Raw genomic sequence first — 17496 nt, forward strand, 5'->3', positions numbered from 1 at the left:
ACTGTGAATATTAACGTACAACGTTTTTGACATAACTACGGAATAATCGCATGTAAACCCTTAACGATTACACCCTGTACATTAAAATATTGCGTTAGAGTCCTTTGTCTTCAAGTAATTGCCTTTTCACAGAGTGGCACATTGGGGTCACTATGATATTGGACACATAGTACGCAGGAATAAAATTTAGCGAACTCTGAACTCTCTAACGATGATAAACAGTTTGGTGCAATCGACCCTAAGAGCCGATTTTTCTCTACGGGGCCACGGTCGGCATTCGGTTCGACATCGTGTTGACGCTTTTAAGATTTGGCTTGGCACTGATTTCAAAAATATCAGTTGCCAGAGCATATAAAACGGATAATACTTTATCCTTTTTGAAGTCAGTTTTATAGCTAGTACATATTTTCTCCGAGATGGTGAGGCGAAAAGTTTTGTTTAACTTCGCAACGTTTGTTCTCGTGCCTTGTCACCCTCGCAACGCTATTTTTGGACTGCTCGCTGTGCTTGTTGGCAACTTTTTTTGAAGTGAAAACTTCTTTAGCGGCGCTGGGCACTTTTTGGGGTAGGGAAAAAATGATAACCTCGAGACAGCGTAAGGCGATCACGTGACCGTAAGCCCCGTAAGGTGGCCACTCATAATTTAAATGGCATTTAAATCAATAAAGAAAAACTCAATGTTATTTGACATTTATGTTGCGGACTCCTTTTCAAGACTCTTTACCTAATATGTTCAAATAATTTGACGTTGTCATGGCTGTATGTAAATAAACATGTCAATGAAAAAGTGTGATCTTATTTGAGAATGATAATCTAATACCTTTAAACGAGCAATTCATGTTTATTTATTTATTTATTTATATATATATTTCGGGGATCTCGGAAACGGCTCTAACGATTTCGATGAAATTTGCTATACGGGGGTTTTCGGGGGCGAAAACTCGATCTGGCTAGGTCTTATCTCTGGGAAAACGCGTATTTTCGAGTTTTTATATGTTTTCCGAGCGAAGCTCGGTCACCCAGATATTAATATATAATAAATAAATAGAATACCTCCGCTAAACGTGTGTATCGTGTTACCGGGCGTCGGTAACATAGTGAGGTGAGTTTTCATTTCTATCGGCACTACCGGAGTGCAACCGTTGTTGCTTTAAATATCTAATAACTTATACTCATTTTTTGTTCAGCCTATCATTTTAGGTTTACTTAAATATGAGGATAAATAAATAAAAAGTAATGAAATACCTACGTATTTTGGCATTCATATTTTCTGGGACCTTACCTTTTTCCATATCCACCTGTTGCTTGCAAAAAATGTTTTCTTTAATAAATATGCAGTGAATTGGCAAAGACTGTAATCTAATCATTATTTTCTAAATAAATTAGCAGCATCGTGTAGCATAATAATTTAGCTATTTTTTTTACATTTGCGAGCGAAAATATCGTACTTGAGTTTGTGGCAAGAGATCTAATTATAGTTCAATTATTATTTTTAAAATACATAACGTCGGTGCGAATAAAAAAATCGCTATGTGTGTTTTTACGATTTTTTGATTTTGGCATATTCTAATTCCTTTTTCAATTTCCCGTCGACCAATATCAATATTTTATTTATATCTATATTCGTTTTGAAAATAAGTAACAAAATTTGTACAAAAAACAGCTATGTGATTTTTTTTGCACATAACGAAATTAAATGCCTTGTTTTCCGTCGAGGGTGATGGCGATAATGTTGCATATGGCGATTTATTGACCCTAAAATCCGCTATGTATCATTTCTCGTGGTACGTTACTTTGGCAACAAATCGCTATGTGTAAACTTTGCACATGACGATTTTAAGTGAACCAAATTTAAGTCGCTATGTAGCAAAATTCTGGTTAAAATAATTTATATTGTAAAAATTTACGAAAAAAACTGTTTATTTTCTGCATAAATATCATGTAAAAACCATTGATCTACCAGAAAAAAAATACAGGTGCAACAAATATATTACAAACAGGAAAATAAACAGTTTTTTTTGTCTCCTCTAAAGTAGCTAAAAAATACATGGCGATTTTTTTATTCGCACCGACGATAAGTATGTACCAAAGAAAAGATATACTAACAAAATATATAAAGGTAATAAGTAAGTTGTAGAAGACACTGTTCTATTCTTTCTGTTGTTACCTAGGTTTTAACTGTATTTCATTTTCTGTGTATTTTGAACTGTATGGTGCACAATAAAGAATATTTACTTGCTAGAACTAACTTACTTCTAAATACAAGAATTTCAAATCTTATATATGCACCTATATTTCAAATAAAATTAACTAAACATAATTACTTATGTACTCAGTGTATTATGTAATCTAGCGAGTGAATTGGTTAATTATTTGCAGATTTTACTTGTGGTTTATTTTCTACGACTATTATTAATTTGTGGAAGGAGGCATGTTTAATATTGTTTACCTATACTGTTTTGGTGTAGTATTTGGGAGTTGAAGGGTGAACGCATTATACATTTCTTATATGTATATTATGCACTGGATAAACATAAAATCATTTTTGTAATGCGTGCCATTTGATGCGTGAACTTAGCTTACCAGGCATTTAATATATCCAAACTATAAAACTACATCACTGAAAATTCACTTAACTATATAAACTCTTCACTGATAATGCACATTAGTTTTTCGGGAATCTCCAGTAACGACTAACTTGTAATTAATTATTATAATATGGTCAACTCTATGGTATTCATCTTAGGATACAAATTTGAATGTCCTTCGCCGATCGAAAAGTTGTTTGGTGGGAAAGCGAGCGAGGCGAGCGTCCGACCTCATTTGCCGCCAGAGGTTGACTGAAATGACCGAAAGCTGGAGCTTTTAAGCTAGTCTTACGGCATAATAAACTTATCGATAATAAGTAAACTTTTCATACCGTTAGTTATTAGCTAGAAGGATACTGAATATTGCATTTTAATCACGGATCGCCTATACAAAAATGAATATGAATAAAGTACTTACTATTTGTAAATTCATTGTTGTAACCGTATGTGCTATTCAATTTATAATATAGTTTTAAAAAAACTCTAGTATTCAGCAGGAATTAAAAACTTCTTTTTATTTAAATATTTAAGCACCTTGCTCAGACAAGAGCCCTATATCCCTATTTTAAAGATTTTACATAAACCGCATTTTGTCTATTTGAAAATCATCCTCAAATATAGGATATAACCTAAAAAGGTTTTAGAAACCCAATCAAATAAAATAAAATGAAAAGTATTGTTCTTATATAAATTTTTTGTTTGGAAAAAATACTTCAAATTTGCCTTATTATTACTAGAATTTGATGAACGAATACGTACCTTAAATAGGTACGTATTCGTATTACTTTAATACGGTAAATAAGTTCGTTCAGATAATTTCAATTCGCACGCGTCACTAGTTGCAAAGCTGCGACGATTTATGTATTGCCATTCTATTTTGGGCGCTATCGGTTGTTTTCTGTTGCAAACGTTAGAATACGATTTATACTGACGAACAGATCAGCTAAATTGTAAATATTTAGGTATACGATGCATGGCGTCATCATGTGACATAACTTGTCCGTTCTGTGAGCAAATTATACGATATTTCACCTACCTGCAAATAATTAATAAAGGTCTATGCAGAATAAGAGCGATGATCGACTTTAAAAATTCCGTTACCGAACTATAAGTACGAACAAGAAAGACAAGATAATTATTAATTACGTAAAGGAGAAATCAAACTGATGTCAATTTGTAAGATGGAATCGGCGTCTACGTCATCAGATCACAAGAGCTAGGTTTTTATAGTAACACCAATATCACCAGCGCGTCTTTTGCTAATATTATGATTTACAAGTTTGAATCTTTATCAAGTAAATAATGTTCGAGTAGAACCCGATGAATTTTCAAGTTGGCCTAGATTTTGAGTTTGTTTTCTTCAAGTAATTTTTTTTCTAGACAAACTAGTTAATTACAATTAAGCACTTTTGTATTGTATTTTACAATTTACTTTTTTAAGCATTTAAAAACATAACAATAATTATTGTGTGTTGGAATAGTAGGTATGTTTTACTTCTTACGATTTCAGAATGCGTAGGTAGGTTCATCCACCCGGGGCCCTTCCGAAAATTCTGTATAGATCAAAGTGTAGTTTGTGTTGATGTTTGTTCAATACAAACGTTACCCGAAACTTTATCGTCGCTTTCAGATGGTGATTAAATTTACCTTGACGATAGCCACCAACAAGCTCAATCTTATAAAACAAGCTAGGAAACCTAGGCGCACTTCGGAAATCTAAATTTAAAAGAGGTTATGTTAAGTGTTTTTAGAATTTCGGTGTTCGCAGCAGCCTTCCTGGGTCATCCTTCGACAGGCCTTAAAGAGCATTTAGCGGTTTGGCTAAGTTGCTAATAACTTGCCATCTGTGACACGATCTCAGAAAACAATTGATCTCCTAATTCCGGCATTGATTAATCTGATTATATAGCCGAAAGTGAGTTGGAAGCAGTGATTTTGCTTACCCAATTTTCTTAACTTTTATGTAAGTGATTACTGATTGGGAATGTCGTGTATTTTTTTTTCATTTCTAAATTTTAGGCTTGGTATGTCAGTAGGTAGGTAGCTAGATCAAGCTGTTTTAAAAAGAATCAAGATAACCCTTCTAACAAATTTTGAAAAAAAAGTGCCTATGACAAAAGGACTAATGGACCTCGGTAATAGACTGACTTGGCAAACCTACAAAAGGTCTAAGTTGTCACCTATTGACATCGTTTTTGTAGAATCATAGTGCTCCCGTCAACATGGCGTCAAAGTAGTAATATCTGCGGATCTCCCAGCAGATTGCGACACCCGAATGGGTTCGTCCGCAGAGACCAATGCAGATAAACGAAGCATAGGGATTTGTTTTACCGAGGTTTTCTAGGGTTTAAGTTTCATTTTTAAAGGTCAGCGAGAATCAGATTTGTAATTTTGATTTAACCCTTTCACTGTCAAGGACACGCTAGGAGTAATCATTTTGTAGGTATTCATTATACAGTGTGTGGCCTATAACACGGGCGAATAATTAAAACGTAGATTCTACTCCTCAAACTAGACAATGTTTGTTCAACGACTTTTAAAAATAACTTGTAGTTTGGATTTTAAAACACTTTAAAATTTATTCGAACACGCAATGTATTACGAAATTGATTATGCCTGTACGATGACAAGACTGACAGGCAATGTCAATTAGACGGAATTTAAAGTACATTGAAAATATTATTTAGTTTGTTTGAAAAAGGGACAATCTTAAGACTACATAATTTCAAAAAGTTGTTGAACAAAAGTTTTATTGTTTGAGGAGTAGAATCTACGTTTTAATTATTCGTCCGTGTTACAGGCCACACACTGTATACTCAAAGTGTTAAAATAACATTTCTCAGGCTTAACTCTTTCTTAATCTAAAAATAATAGTAACGATTATAATAAAGTGTGTTTGTGTCTATATTTAGCTCCGTGCACTACCTATTGACTTTTATATGAGTTCTACATTTCCTGCTACCTCAAGGATGTCTGGGAGAGAACGCTTTTTAGCGATGAGACCGCCTGTGGTTCCATTTTCCGTTAAAATTTCTTTGTAGCTTTGTAGTGGTGTAATAAAGAATATTTACTTATACCTCGATTTATTACCATGGTAAATGTGTCTTAAGACACATACACTATTTATATAGTGTGTCAAAGGACTGTCTTATTTCAAACATAGACAGAGAGAGTCATACTATCTTTGTCTAACACTAGTACTAGCACCCAAAAGAATAGGATGAGTATAGTTTTTTTTGTTCCTATTTACTGACAAATTGGTTTGACCATCTATAGTTTGCTATCTGCATTTGAATTTGGCTAGGCCTCCGTGTACATCCAGCTTAACGTGTCTTACGAGTTTTACCCATGGCCAGTTAGATTAAAGAAATAATTGCGAACGTCAGTCACGTACGTCAGTCACTGTTACTAATCTGATTTATAACTTATACGGGTATAGTTTTAAGCAGTATAATTAAGTGATGTTCGTCTATTGGTAAAATGGAATTAAATGAATTAAATAGGGATCCTTCGCGGCCGTTGAACGTTGTTCGTATCGCGACGAATGGTATCCGTGATGGTCCCTCTAATCCTCCTCCTAAGCCCCCGGAGTTTATTCCCCCTCATATTCAGCAGCAAGAACAACAGAAACGAAAATGGTACAAATTCTGCTACGATAAACAAAATAAAACTGTTTGCGACAGATCTTGCACGAGCTGGCTCTATATTTTGTCTTACTCGATTTTCTACATCATATTTCTGTGCGTGTTCACATTGATTTTACTTTATGCATCCCTATGCATCATTAAAAGTACTGAAGTTTACAATAGCGAGCCTGAAAAATTACTCTTATGTCCCGGACATAGTAATATAGGCTTAACTGCCATACCGACTGCTGTGAATAAAATGTCACTGATTTCATACAAAGATAGTGATTATGTGAAATATGTGGACGCCCTGGAAAATGTCGTCAGTAAAAAGTATTCAGACGTTACTAAGCAGCTAGGACCGTGTGGAGTAGCGCCTTTCGGATACGGAGACACGCCTTGTGTTGTTATAAAAGTAAACAGACATTACGGCTCAAGCGCATTACCTCTGAAACCTCGAAGTCTCAATTCTACTGACATTCCGCGTAACATTAAGCTATTGGCAAGCACGGCTCCCAAGCTCTGGTTGCAATGTAGCGGCAGCAGTCCTTATGATACAGAACATATTGGTACAGTTAAGTACTATCCAGACCCTCCAGGATTCGACCCAGGAATATACGATCCGGCCAACGACTCAGACACGGGTCTGGTCGGAGTGCAGTTCTCCAATTTTACTAAAGGAATGGCTTTATCAATTGAGTGTAGTTTGTATTATAAAGGCGGTAAATCTACAGTGGACTTTGTTCTTTACGTTAGCAGTTTGAAAAAATAAAGTAAGGATTATTTTTAGTTTTTAATGATCATTAATATTAGGTACAGTCAGCAGCAGAAGTTGCTAAGCGAGCGAGGTGTTCAAAATTACCTTGACACGCTCTTATTCTCTTAACAATAAAGTCAGTTGAACACCTGGCCCGTTTAGCAACTTCTGCTGTTGACTGTACCTACCTAGCAACAAAAACATTGCGTAGGTATGTCTAATCTAGCTTGGTTGTTCCCACCCGTTACAATAAAGTTTTTACAACTGGTAATAAGACTGAGATGTTATTGACAGTTTTGAACATGAAAACATCTTCAGGTTAACTATTTACTTAGTTCCCATCTTTTCCGAATTCCACATAAGAAAGATAAATCTCAGTTGTTACAAGTTGTTGTAACAACCTTCTGGTACCTAACAGGTGGGAATAATCCTCATCTTCTTGCTCGAAATGTAATATAAAGTAATAAAACGGGCAGTAAGTTGTTTTTATACTAAGCTGTAACTGAAATGCTTCTAATGAAATAGAAATAAAGGGAGATCGACATTGTTGTGTTTATTTCGACTCGTGTTATTGCATTCTGTACCATTTTGCTGATTGATCCGTAGATCCAATCGTGATGGCTCGGTGATCCAATTCGTATCACAACGGGGTGCACAATTTCAGCCTCGCATTTGACAATAAAAACATATCTACAGTCTCAAGGGGGACTACATTACTGTGGGCGTGTCATGTACATTACTTAAGCCAACAAGACATGAATGATGTTTGCTGAGTTGACTTTTTACATTACAATATGTTCAGTGTCATTTTATATTGAAAACAAGTTCAAAAATAATGCAAACGAAATTATGAAAAAAACTATACCTATTAATCATAATTATTAATCTTGTAAAAAATGAAACAAACAACTTCCGCAATAATTTATTGATACTCTAATAATTCAATAATTTATTTATTTCACACTATTACCTATAGACTCGTAAGTAGTGAAGACAATAACTTTCCCTTGTTCTAAATAGTATCCACATTAAATAAATACATTTTATAAAATGTACCTAAAACAGGAAATTATAATATCGCTTATATATCGTCACTATACTTACTCAACCTCATATCTGCAACAATCATTTGATGGAAATGTCGCTTTTCTTTCATTCGGAATACGGGTGTTTTTGTCATCAAATGAGTGTTGCAGATACGAGGTTGAGTAAGTATAGCGGCGATATTACTTTTTAAGAATTTTATTTACAGCACTCTATGTTTATAATTTTATTCGTTCGACATAATTACGCATTTTGTAGTCCTTTCTGCGATTGGAATAATCAATGTTCAATTTGTAACGACTAAACTATGACATGAATTAGTAACTCTTATAACGCGAATCTTAAAATTTATAACCTTAAATACCGAAAGACGTTAAAAATTAAGTTTTTTTATTCCAATCTCATAAAGGAAGACTGAGCTTTAAATAATATCTACGATGATCTAAAATTGCTCTTCACTTGTATTAAATAACCGATTGGCACTAGCTATATCTATCACAATGGGACCTTGCAGAGTGGAAATATCCCGTGGAGCGCCCCAGAATTACCGTAGTATGGAACTCCTAATATACTAATTACCGGCACACGTGTCTTGGAAGGGCGCTCCACGGGATATACATTATTTTTATCATAACGTTGCAAAATATTTTTTGAAGCCGTTCTTTGTAGCGTTATATTGATTGGTAAAGTGAAACCTAAATATACCTATTTGAAGGTAATACAATGACATGACTAATGATGAAGGATTAAATATAATAAATAAACAACTAAAAAGGACTAAGAAAAATACATCTTTACATATTAGTTGACAAACTATCAATCGTTCGGCAACTGAATTTAATTTTGAACATTTGTTATTTTATAGGTAGATTTACAGGTAAATAGTATATGTAAGATACCAAATATTTACATGAGTAATTATATTTCATAATCGGTAAAAGCCCTGACTTGAGAAAGTTATATTTTACAAAATAAAAATAACGAAACCATTGATGCTTATAAAAAATAGGTGGGTTTACACAACATTTGTATTTTAGCTAAAGTAATGATTATAATTTTAGTTAAAAGTTATAGTATATTTGATCAACGACCTTGAATTAGCAATTGACATCCTGAACGCTACATTATCTATAGAGAAGCTTTAAAGAGATAGGTATTATTTAAATTCAGCTACCATCCCCTATTAGTTCAGCAATATCCATCATGGCATTATCAAAAATAGAATTATAGCAATATATATCACAAAATATATTCATTGTTTCAACGACATTTATTTGTTTTCAATGCCGAAACCGTTTTCTAACAGGCGTTTTATAAATTGTCGAAGATTCTCTTTAATTATAATTACTTTATCATAAAAACAACATTTTTATGCAGTTATATAAATAAATATTTATTTAATTATAATACGAGAAATTTTGAATAATCTTTCTTTTAAAATATATATAATAGTTTAGGTATAGGTAGGCATTGAAAACAAATGTATTAGACTTGTAGGCCTGACACCGCCTCCACTGGACCACTGAAGAAGAGGTATACGATTGAAATCACTGATGTTGACCTAATGTAAGAATTGCAAAAAAACATAATATACAAAATTATATTTATAAAAAAGTTTTCGGTTAACAGGTGCATAGGTAGATGTTTTCTTTAGTAAAATTACTTTTTCGCCGCCATGTCAATGAAGTAGGTACATAATAAAATGCCATCACTCATCAACGCCACGTCCAAAATTGTACGTAATCGTGGCGTGTGTGGCACGAAATGTACTCACTTTATATCAAGTCAATGGCGGCGAAAAGGTTAGAATATGTAGTTATATTCAATGTACGTCCTTGTACAGATATTTATATACAGTTATGTTACATTTTTCTTTATTAGGTACTTACGTATAAAATAAATAAATATTATGGGACCATGTTACACAAAACTCATGGCTTGTGTTGTGGTGTATAATAGAAAACATCCACAGCTCGGGAATAAATATTTGTGATGAACACACTACTTACGGGGATCTAAACCCAGGACCTCCAGCTTTGTAGGCAGGGTCATAAAGGATAATAACCAATAAAATGTTACTGATATTAGAGTAAATTACTCATTTCCGTTACTCCACCAATTATTGACAATTTGTTTCAAAGCAGCTATTATCACATACCAGTGCGGTTACCACCAGTTTCGCACTGACATAAACGCCATCGAGAACGTAATTTACTTTCTATGCATCTCGCTCGTACTCGCATATTAGTACAAGCGAGATGTATAGAAAGTAAATTACGTTCTCGATAGCGTATAATGTCAGTTTTGACACTGTCAGTGACTCATGGTAAGGGCTCAGCAAAAATAGGTGGCTATGGCTGGAGTTTTTAGTGTGGATTATTGGATAAGTTACCCTACAAAAATCTCGCATTATGTATTATTGCAATTCTCTACAATATAAAGGTGTTCCTACTTATAGAGGGCCCTAACTTTACATGCCTTGACTTAAAGAAGAAACTACAAATCACAACAAGCTATAGAATAATTTTGGAAAATCAAGCATAATATATGTTTATAAAATATATTCATAACATAAGTATTAGGTACATATTCAAAACTCAATTTACTTTGATTTATTGTAAATTAGCAGTTCGTCTTCACGTTATCCTCATTATTAGACCGGCAAGCACGTTCTGTAACTTACGTGCTGTGAAGCCTAACTATAACAAGAATTTGCTCAGTCGCCACAGATAACAAAATGTATATTATATGTAAATGTATATAAGTATGTGAATGTGTATTACATGTAAAATTAATGTGACAAGTATTAAAATTTGAATTTTAGCTATATCAATCTGGTCGTAGTACACAACCTGCCAGCCGTTCTAAAATATTCAGATCAGTCATTCATATCCTACCTTACTCTTTATTTTGACTAAACAAGAACATTGTTCGTAGATACCATTAGAGCTACTGACATTGAATATGCAATAAAATATCTTTTAACAGTTAACCTGATAAACTTTGTAGACAGCTCACGGCTATTTAAACAATGATGCCAAACAGTGTAAAGAGGAAACTTGCATACATCCTGTATTCATTAAGTATAATAAATAAATAATTTCCACTTATTTTTAAAATAAGTTATTATTAATAAACGTACATGTAATGAATACAGAATTAACAATTTTAACTTCAAGAGAGATAGTGACTCTGAAATAAGATAGATAAAATATCTAGAAATTTATTTTTGTACAAATGTTTAAGAGCACAGTTAATATCCAAACAATCAATGCAGGAGTTGTTCATCTAATTGGCTATTAGAAGGTACCTCCCTAAAGGACCTATATCTATTAAAGGTCACTAATACACAAACCATACACCTAAAATAATATTGTAAACCTTATTAATGGACGAACACATCTCATTTCAGTTAATGCAGTCTACTTATACCATCAAATTTTAAGTCATTGCTTTCCTGCGAACAAATCTTAAACCGACGTAAATGCAACTCCTAGACGCATTAAGTGCACTTCCACACATAAACGATTAAAATGTTTTAATCTTTTGATTTCGACATCATTACAAGCGCACATTTAAGTTGGACATTTCTCCGGACAAAAATCACAGAGCTTTTTGTAAGGCAGTGCACGAAATGAGTGAAATCTAAAAAAATACTCTTAATTCTAAGCACACTCAAAAAAGGTTCCAACTTTGTATACCAAGTTGTGAGAGAAACAAATATATTTCAGTTGGTTACGTTTAATCCCTTGAGATCACATCAGTTGCGTCATCTTTTAAAACGACAATTAATCACGCACAGTAGGCAACACTAAAGTTGTAGGTATGCAATTAATCACAAAAGTCCTTTATACAACGAATCAATCGCGTATCTCACTCAGCTTCACTTTTTTACCCCGAAGTGTCTATTTCACGTAATTTTACTAAGACGATCTAGATTTGGCTATTTGGGAGCACATATTGGGAGATATCTTACTATTCTGGTTATTACGCTACAAGACAATTTTTGATGTCCATAGCCTAGTAGAGCAATACTTCTCAGTTCAGCAATTAAAGTAATTACCCAAATATTACGGCGCGTTACTTCCTAAATAGGTACCATATATTCGTGCCAGGATAAGGTGGAATTCTTCATATACCCCAAGGAGCCAAAATAGACCTCATACGTAAAGACAGGTTAGAAGCAACATGCCTGCAATGATAAGCAAATTGGGCATGCTTCGAATTCCACTACTCCAGCCGCAGTCTAAATCTCGAGACAGTACCTGAAAAAAAAAACGCTAATAAATTATCCTCATTACATTTTTTAAATTTCAAATTTTAATTTTAGTTAGTAGGTAGTACTAGCAGATTAAATTTTTTGGCGGTTATAAAAGTATAAGTACGTCGTCGTAAGTGTAAGTTAGTCTCCTAAAAGATATTATAAACAAGAATAATTACAAATTAGAAAAACTTAGCATATAACTATGTATGTATGTATTATACAATGTTATTATTAGTGGCTCATTTAATAAATCCAGCATCCCGTCATTGGTCAAATCCGTTTTTAATGTGAATTGGTAACTCGTATAACTTCGTGTAACGGGTACCTAAAAAAGTGACTAAACTTACATCACTAAACGTTCTGTTGTCATAGTACGAGCACCTCGCAAATCTGACGTCATCTCGCGTTGCAACACACTTCGAGGGACTTTCGCAAAGATATTGTCTTCTTTTGCGGTCCCATGCTTCTATCCACCTATTAAAAATAAATAACACAATTAATTTCGTCAAATTTAAAAACAAAGTCTTCCACCTCAACCTCTACATTACTTAATTCTGATTTATGGGCATTTTCACTTAACTGTGTACCAATAACGGCCGGTTAGCAATCGTCTCAAAACTGACGATCAATGTTAAATCCCATACATTTTGTCAGGAATGTGACGGTTAGACGTTTCTGAAACACGACTTAAGTCGCGCTTTCTGGGCAACCACTATTTAGGGGAACCTCGACACGAGAGAAGAAGAAGTACAAGTTAAAATGAAAATGCCCTTATATGCACTTTACAATAACATAAATTCCAATTACCCAATTCCACAATCACAGTAAATCGGATTGTCAGCTACTAAAATGTCTTGAAGGAACACGCTGTTGGGAACTCCTGGCCATTCTCTTGTGCCCGGATTAGGCGCCCTCATCAGATAATTCGACCTCAGATCAAGCGTTATATTCCTGACACGACCTGGGCCCCAGAACACTTCAGGTGGTATCTCTTCTATGCTCGTATTAAAAATCGTAAGCTTCAGAACTTTCGAATGTACGCCCTGAAGATAAAACATATTCAGTACAGTACGAGTTCACAAATAAAGATGTATTTTATGATACGAAAGAAAAATATTGTGTACATACGCTAAGCAGATATGGTGAAAGGTACTTCATTCCTCTTCCTGTTATAGTAATGTTATTAAGTTTACACGGCAACTGACCACTTAATTCTTTACCAAGTTCAACAGCTGGACTTTCGACTTCTAATAAAAGATTTTCCAAAGCCGCGTTGTGTGTCAACATTTTTGGAATACTAAAGTCTCTGACGTTATCGTATACAGTAATTTTTAGTGTTCGGAGTCCATACATTTTGTTAAAGACACCGTGCTGGAAATTAAAAATCGTCATTTGTAATACATTGCCATACCTGCCCAAAACAATCAACAATATGCCTTTTTATGGAATCATACCTCAAGTATTTTCAATCGAAGATGTGTGAGGTCAATATATTCTAGCCTCGGTGATAGTCCGTAGAGACTAGTATTCATCAACGCCGTTATAGGATTTCCGGATAAAGAAAGCCAACGCAGCTCGTTTAAGGAGTGTGTCGCCTGAAATAAATATCAAAACAAGACTATAAATAGAAGTATGTACATATTATTTACGATTCTTCTCCTAATTACATGAGCGTATGATATGCGTCCTGTAACGTTACAGGCCGCGCGTTTTTTTTTGTATGGGGCTTGAAGATGCACGTCATGCACGCGCCACATTAGCTTTCGCAATTCGGAAGATTCTGGGCACAATAAATATCAGGGTTATTAGATACATTTGAATCTCACGGGAAGCAGAATCGATTAGCATCTTCCAAAAAATTCATGCCATCACCTAGCTAATTCTGGCATCGTCCTCCTCCTCACCGTCTTTTCCCTAAAACTCTCCCTTACTTAGTCTCCTTTCATCTATCTTTTTTACATGACCAAACCATCTCAACATACTCTTATTAATTATTGTTACATCTATACTTAATGCATTTAATACAATAACATCTTACCACTGGCACGGTACTAAGGTCGTTGTAGGAAAGATCCAGCTTTCTCAAGTGAGTTAGTTTGCCTATTGCGTCTGGTGCAATTGATGGCAGATTGTTGTATGAGAGGTCTAAACTCTTTAGCTTTGGCAACTGCAACGTTGGTACCTAAAATATGTGTTACAAATGTAGTGTATAATTGTTTTCCTTCGTATTTTCTCGGAAACGTTCGTATCTGTTATGCTACTTCAATCAACATCAGTACTTTTTGTACCGAGACTGACTGAAATAGCAAGACACGTTCGTACGTTTTCGTAAAAATACGAAGGAAAATAATGATATATGTAGTTTGTCAAAGGACTGTCTCATTTCAAACATAGACAGAGAGAATCATACTAGCTTTGTCTTACACTAGTACTATCACTCAAAAGAAAAGGATGAGTATAGTTTTTTTTGTTCTTATTTACTGCCAATTTGGTTTAACCAACTATACATCTGCATGTCATTAGATGAAACATTTTTAATAAAAAAATACGGATTGTTAAAATATAAGGATGCGTAAATACCTGTAATAGGCTGACATTTCTTAGACCCAAGTACAAAAGTTTTCTCTCCAATCCTTTGAAAGCGTTGTTCTCCCGGTCTCCAGAATTAAACGGTGAGTTATGGCTAAGGTCCAACCATCGAAGCTTAGGTAACGCTGTGAATGAGCCGCCTTCTATACGAACCAGGTGATTGTCCGACAAATCGAGCCACGCCAGAGACTGGAAACACATTGGCATGTTTCAAAAAGACGTTTTTAAGTAACAAAGATATTTTCCTCTATAGAAACTATGAAAACAAGAAATAATTTAATGAACTAAGCAAACCAATAATGGGTGAGATTACAAATTACAACTATGAAAGCGGTTTGATGGCATGGAAACGAATGTGGTAAAACTCTAAATATACAATGTAAGTACTATAGGTACATATTTCAGTATCGTAGAATATCAAATAGGTATCGAATACAGGTAGATTAACTACCTTGTTTTAAATAAAATTTTGAAATTCTTTACGTTCTACCTTAAACAGAATATTCTGCGGATATTGCTTTTTTTGGTGGTACACTCTCTGATGATCTCGTCTAGCCGTGTGATACATGTACTCATCGCTGTAGTCCTGTTCGTCGGGCCAGTACTCGCCCACTTGGTCGGGGTTCTGGCGACACATGCAGGGATAGGACAACACATTAGCAACTACGCACACGCTGGCAATGACTACGGAGCTCGTTAGTCGCCAAGCACAAAGGGTTGCGGTTATTTTATGGCAATCAAATCACACTTGTTAGTCAGAAACCAACTAGGGATTTACGGCAAAAGGGAAAATCATCAAATGGTTATAAGAAAAATGTCTCAGCCTCGTAAGTTTTGGAGTGATTCTTGAATTGGGAACCATTTTCTATAATAAGCCAGTTATGCGATCAAATTTCTTGCGGCACTGTGTTGATACCGTCAGTGTGGAACTGTGGAGTTTAGGGCAAAGGAATACCTACAGCTACACACATTGTTATATGATGTATATCGTCTAATGTCTCTTCAGGATTCAACACTTTTTAAATATAAACTAAGCGGACTTACGAGGGTGGACCAAGGGCTGATTTTGCATTCTAATATAAAATCTTTACACTTTATGAAGGTTGTAAAATTAGCCCAGACATTATTTTATTTTAAATCCATAAGTAGATACTTTTGCAATCCATTTTAATGTACTGTTTTCATAATAAATCAAGCTGTTAGTTTATATACTACTTCAAACTGTCTCAACCAACTCTTTAACACTACAATGCAAAATTAAAATGATGTAAATAACTGTACCTTAAATCTCTGAACTAAGTCAGATATCGCAACCGAAGGAATGGTGTTACCGCTGAGGTCGAATTCGACCAGATTGGCTGCAGCTGAAGATGATAGAGAAGATGTTGGGACCCTCGATAGCTGATTTTCGGACACGTCAAACCTAAAATGAATGAAGTGTTTGATGAATTTTTGGTACTCTTACTTACAAACAATTTTATTTTACAGATTAGTTCAATCACTAAATTGGTATAGATGACATATGAGAAAATAAATCGGATATCAACGGTTTATCGGCAATAAAGGAAAACTTTTGATTGACAACTTCTTGTATTTCTAGAAATTTGATCCGACATCTTATCGTTATTTGTCTAATTTCAGTAAATCCACTCGTCTTCACAAAATTCAATTTTAAATTTACCTTTCCAACGCAGATGAAATAATCAAATTGTCAGGGATATTTCTAAGGCGATTGTCGGACAAGTCGACGGACGTCAGATACTGCATGTCGTGGAATATCTCAATCGGAATCTCCACTAGATGGTTATGCGATAAATCCAATATCTGAAAATACACAGAAAAATACAGGTACCATAATAGGTAATTGCACACTTGCACTCAATGCTAGTGTAATAAAATAAAAAATACGTAAAATATTAACCTGTAAGTTTTTAGCTTTTTTGAAGCAATCGTATTCCAAATCATATATTTCGTTATGCGATAAATCCAAATATTGCAGCATAACCATAGATCCAAAAACATCACGAGTAACATTACGAATTCTGTTGTGTGAAAGCCGAAGTTCCGATAGAGTTAAGTCCGCATGCCTGTAAAAATGTCAGATATAATATCTCTCTCTATATTTAAGAGCTATGCTCTTGTCGGTGGAGTAATCGCCACTCTTCTCTTTTCTGGGCCAGCCTTTTAACTCCCTCGTACGACACGACAGAAACATATACATGATTTATATTATTTGTACATTCTATTATTGCCCGCCACATACACGTTCATTTTGACACTACATTTCAAAACATTTTGTGTCAAAGCTTCACGTTTATATCAAAATTGACTTCTAAGCGGCAGGTGACTTTATTATAATAACATTAATAACAAAACTTACGTGATGTTTGTGTCTCACGAAACGAAAGTGGAAAACGGTCGACATCTTTCACTCCGTACCGAGGATTGTCATCAGGAGCTTGCGACTTAAAATACGCGAGTGACCCGTTTTTAATATAATTAATATGAATTTATTATAGTTAATAGTGATGTTTACCTGAAGTAGTATGGAGCAATATATGTAATATTGTTGTGAGAGAAATCCAATACTCTGATATTTACGGATACAGTTCCAAGATCTGAAAGACA

At 34.5% G+C, this 17496-nt stretch overlaps 3 protein-coding genes across 4 annotated transcripts in view; 1 reads left to right on the top strand and 2 right to left on the bottom strand.

Annotated features, from left to right (window-relative positions):
- LOC134659760 (uncharacterized) overlaps positions 1-2641 on the bottom strand; it is a 28071-nt gene extending 25430 nt beyond the window's left edge. Inside the window, exon 1 of the mRNA XM_063515462.1 lies at positions 2584-2641. Within this exon, the coding sequence (XP_063371532.1) occupies positions 2584-2590 (7 nt within the window). The 5' untranslated portion in view covers positions 2591-2641. The remainder of the gene's footprint in view (positions 1-2583) is intronic.
- Positions 2642-5940: 3299 nt separating this feature from the next.
- Positions 5941-7003, top strand: LOC134662192 (sodium/potassium-transporting ATPase subunit beta-1-like). Its single transcript, XM_063518460.1, has one exon. It carries the CDS (start codon positions 6069-6071, stop codon positions 6984-6986), a length of 918 nt encoding a protein of 305 aa, XP_063374530.1. The 5' UTR covers positions 5941-6068; the 3' UTR covers positions 6987-7003.
- A 5055-nt stretch (positions 7004-12058) lies between these two features.
- The window catches only part of LOC134659467 (chaoptin), a 49799-nt gene continuing 44361 nt past the window's right edge, over positions 12059-17496 (bottom strand). The window contains exons 16-27 of one of the 2 annotated variants that reach the window (XM_063515112.1): positions 17405-17486; positions 16790-16955; positions 16550-16692; positions 16150-16291; positions 15359-15493; positions 14860-15057; positions 14318-14461; positions 13734-13874; positions 13408-13650; positions 13087-13322; positions 12627-12753; positions 12059-12280 (exon numbers count right to left, since the gene is read on the bottom strand). In XM_063515112.1, the coding sequence (XP_063371182.1) occupies positions 12176-12280; positions 12627-12753; positions 13087-13322; positions 13408-13650; positions 13734-13874; positions 14318-14461; positions 14860-15057; positions 15359-15493; positions 16150-16291; positions 16550-16692; positions 16790-16955; positions 17405-17486 (1862 nt within the window). In that variant the 3' untranslated portion in view covers positions 12059-12175. The remainder of the gene's footprint in view (positions 12281-12626; positions 12754-13086; positions 13323-13407; positions 13651-13733; positions 13875-14317; positions 14462-14859; positions 15058-15358; positions 15494-16149; positions 16292-16549; positions 16693-16789; positions 16956-17404; positions 17487-17496) is intronic. The other variant, XM_063515121.1, reaches the window with a different exon arrangement.

Source organism: Cydia amplana, chromosome 2 (genome assembly GCF_948474715.1).
Source record: "Cydia amplana chromosome 2, ilCydAmpl1.1, whole genome shotgun sequence".
Lineage (NCBI taxonomy): Eukaryota > Metazoa > Arthropoda > Insecta > Lepidoptera > Tortricidae > Cydia > Cydia amplana.

Coding starts and splice junctions, on each gene's coding strand:
- LOC134662192 (XM_063518460.1), top strand. CDS start 6,069: ATGGAATTAAATGAATTAAATAGGGATCCTTCGCGGCCGTTGAACGTT.